At 48.8% G+C, this 4021-nt stretch overlaps 1 protein-coding gene across 1 annotated transcript in view; it reads left to right on the plus strand.

Annotated features, from left to right (window-relative positions):
• MTCL3 (MTCL family member 3) overlaps positions 1 to 4021 on the plus strand; it is a 39026-nt gene that overhangs the window by 27414 nt on the left and 7591 nt on the right. Inside the window, exon 6 of the mRNA XM_084889608.1 lies at positions 1128 to 2321. Within this exon, the coding sequence (XP_084745734.1) occupies positions 1128 to 2321 (1194 nt within the window). The remainder of the gene's footprint in view (positions 1 to 1127; positions 2322 to 4021) is intronic.

Here is a 4021-nt window from a genome sequence, read left to right on the forward strand (position 1 = left end):
GCTAATCTTGTCCGCTCATAATTAATAAGGTCAGTAGAATAGCAGTCCCTGTGGTATCAGGGAGAATAAAGAAAGCAATGTGGCAGGAAGGGATGGCAGAGGAGAGTGGCTTGTGATGACTTTAGAGTCCTGAAGTAATTCGCTGTACTGATTAGGGAAGCAAAAAAAAAAAAAAAAAAAAAAAAAAAAAGGCAACAGAAGAATAAAAATAACATTTCAAAGATGGATTCAACCTGGGCTTGTTGAGAACCTTAGAAACACGGCCACAGTAATGATTAGTTCTGCTTTCAGGGTGAGCAGAAGGTACTGAGAGATGTAAGGAAGGAGATTTTAAAACAGAAGAGGAAATATTTGGAGGCAGAAGTGACGATAATGGCTCCCCAAGAACACCTGGCTAGATGCATATGTTGGAATATGGAGTACTATAGCATGCTTTTTAAAAAAAATTATTTCATGGTGCTTTCTTATTAGGTAGAAACTAACTAAAGCAATATTTAGTGGGGGTGGGGGGTAAGGACAGAGCATGGGGGTGGGAACCAGGTGGAGGGGAGCTATGGGGGGGGGAGGAACAATTGTAATAATCTGAACAATAAAGATTTATTAAAAATAAATAAATATACAAAATTTGAAAAAAGTTGATGTTGATAATATTTTTAAAAAGCATAACATATTAAATGTCTATTTTCTCTTTTCCATTCTCTACCTGTTCTGTTCATGGTTAATTTTTCTATGGGTACTTGCACAAGAATATTTATAGACCAGTCTTATACCAAAATCATTACTCCATTTTGTACATTTTTCTTAGTTTCCTTGATAAGTTCAATATGCTCTGTCGCTACAGCTTTCTCACTGTCTTTGGCATAACGTCAGCTACCTCACACTAGGTATTTTGCTGTGAACCATCCCCCATGTCGCCATGATTCCTCTTCCCCACCTTATTCAGGGGGAAGATGCTTGATCTAAAATCTTAAGTCAGCTCTAGTCAGCAGTTTCTTTTCTTTTCATTCAAGTCCTCCTCTAGTATTTCTCATGTTAATGTTTATGCAGGTGTCCTTTTCCCGGTTGTTTTCTTGATTTACATAAACATGGTCTCCCATGCTCTTTTTTTCTCTCTTTTCTCAAACGAGGAGGACAATGAAGATTTGAAATGCCAGCTGCAGTTCGTGAAAGAAGAAGCCGCTCTGATGAGGAAGAAAATGGCCAAGATCGATAAGGAGAAGGACCGGTTTGAGCACGAGCTGCAGAAGTACAGATCCTTTTACGGGGACCTGGACAGCCCCCTGCCCAAAGGCGAAGCCGGGGGGCCTCCCAGCACCAGGGAGGCCGAGCTCAAGCTCCGGCTGCGGCTGGTGGAGGAGGAAGCCAACATCCTGGGCCGGAAGATCGTGGAGCTGGAGGTGGAGAACAGAGGCCTCAAGGCCGAGCTGGACGACCTGCGGGGCGAAGACTTCAACGGCTCGGGAGCCAACCCGCTCATGCGGGAGCAGAGCGAGTCCCTGTCGGAGCTGCGGCAGCACCTGCAGCTGGTGGAGGACGAGACGGAGCTGCTGCGGAGGAACGTGGCCGACCTGGAGGAGCAGAACAAGCGCATCACGGTCGAGCTCAACAAGTACAAGTTCAAGTCCGGCGGCGGCGGCCACGACAGCGCGCGGCACCACGACAGCGCCAAGACCGAGGCGCTGCAGGAGGAGCTGAAGGCGGCGCGGCTGCAGATCAACGAGCTGAGCGGCAAGGTGATGCAGCTGCAGTACGAGAACCGCGTGCTCATGTCCAACATGCAGCGCTACGACCTGGCCTCGCACCTGGGCATCCGCGGCAGCCCCCGCGACAGCGACGCCGAGAGCGACGCGGGCAAGAAGGAGGGCAGCGACGACGACTCGCGGCCGCCGCACCGCAAGCGCGAGGGCCCGATCGGCGGCGAGAGCGACCCGGAGGAGGCGCGCAGCATCCGCTGCCTCACGCCCACCCGCTCCTTCTACCCCGCGCCGGGGCCCTGGCCCAAGAGCTTCTCCTCCGACCGGCAGCACATGAAGGACATCCGCTCCGAGGCCGAGCGCCTGGGCAAGACCATCGACCGGCTCATCGCCGACACCAGCACCATCATCACCGAGGCGCGCATCTACGTGGCCAACGGGGACCTGTTCGGCCTGATGGACGAGGAGGACGACGGCAGCCGCATCCGCGAGCACGAGCTGCTCTACCGCATCAACGCGCAGATGAAGGCCTTCCGCAAGGAGCTGCAGACCTTCATCGACCGCCTGGAGGTGCCCAAGTCCGCGGACGACCGCGGCGGGGCCGAGGAACCCATATCCGTGAGTCAGGTACAGTTCTGCCTATTGCGAGCCTGGGCGATGGCCAGGCGGGTGCGCGGAGCTGCGGGGCCCGGTGGGTGGGACGGGCGGGGCGGCTCCGCGCACCCGCCTCCGCGCCCCGCTTTGGAGAAGTCCCGGCGCTGAGCTCCACGGGGCGCACCTGTTCCGTCTCACTGTCCTCCTGCAGGCCTGAGGTTTTTGTCATCACCAGATTGCCAGGGACTGTCCCCTCTGTTCTTTTTAGAGGGAAACTTTATCCACACCCCCCGCCCCGTTTTCTGTGTAATGATTAAAGAAATGTTTTTTTTAGATTTATAATAATAATTATTATTCATTATCAAAGGTTAACGTTTTCAATATGATTCCACTGATCGTAATAGAATGAGCTGCAAGAAGATCCCTAATAAGGAATATTCAATTGTTGATTTGCAAATTTCTTTTTTTAAATATATTTTATTGATTTTTTTACAGAGAGGAAGGAAGAGGGAGAGAGAGATAGAAACGTTGATGAGAGAGAAACAAGGACCAGCTGCCTCCCGCACACTCCCTACCGGGGATGTGCCCGCAGCCAAGGTACATGCCCTTGACCGGAATCGAACCTGGGACCTTTCAGTCCGCAGGCCGACGCTCTATCCACTGAGCCAAACCGGTTTCGGCCGATTTGCAAATTTCCAAGCCAAGACTCAAATTGAGTTTAAAACATATATATTTTTTTAAGTCACTGAGTTGATGCGTAACTACCGTTAAATGTAGAAGCCGGCGGGGAAAAGAGATGATACTGTGTCTAGAGGAATAAATGAAAGCTGTTCCTTTACCACCAGTTGAAGTGACATCATCGTTACTTCTAGAAAATATCACTGTTGGCTCTGCGGTGGAGAACCTCAGGACTGGGGAAGGAGTGTTATTATTATTTTTTTTTTAACTTTAAGGCAACACTCATTCAGAAAAAAATAGTAATAACTATTCCCGAACAGGGAAAACCAGCATTTTTCCTTCATCCTAATTTGTAGAGGCACACTTGATGAATTGGACTGAGCTGCTCTAGCCAGGTATGGTGGCCAAAGACCAATGCATTTTGTCAGAGTTAACCACCTTAGAGGTAATTTAGAAAGCAAAACAGACAGCGCCCCCCTCCCCCACAACCCCACACCCCACCACCCCATGGCAAGCCTGGGATCCCGAATCCATTGGAGAGCCCGTGGAACTACAACAGCATGCATGGCTTTTAAGACATGCCAGAGGTTTAAATTAAAAAACCAGTTTATACACAGAAGCATGACATTCATTTCGCTGCCTGTTAGTCACAACTAGAAACATCGCAACCCTATTGCTTATTGATCTTGCATGTCGCTCTGCTTTGCTCTGGGAAGAAAAAAATAGTCCTATGACAAAACTTGTTGAATTCTTTAAAGGTTGAGGCTTCTTCCTCCTATTGACTGTATCTAAACATTGGTTTCTAGTTTCCCCGTTGCAGCTTTTTTTGGGTACTTTGAGCATGTGGTTTTCCACCTGTGCCTTTGGGAACAAAAGAGACTCAGAATGAGAGGATGCACTGTGTATAAGAGCAGGCTTTCAGATTCCGTCAATAGAGGCATAAGGGGGATTCTCCTTTATCAGAGGTTGAATGTATGCTTAGATTAGTTTATATAAATTTAAGTTTTTAAAATTATTATTAATTCTTCTCTTTGTCTCTGCATTTACTTTCCCAG

Source organism: Pipistrellus hanaki (genome assembly GCF_964339955.1).
Source record: "Pipistrellus hanaki genome assembly, chromosome: 7".
Classification (NCBI taxonomy): domain Eukaryota; kingdom Metazoa; phylum Chordata; class Mammalia; order Chiroptera; family Vespertilionidae; genus Pipistrellus; species Pipistrellus hanaki.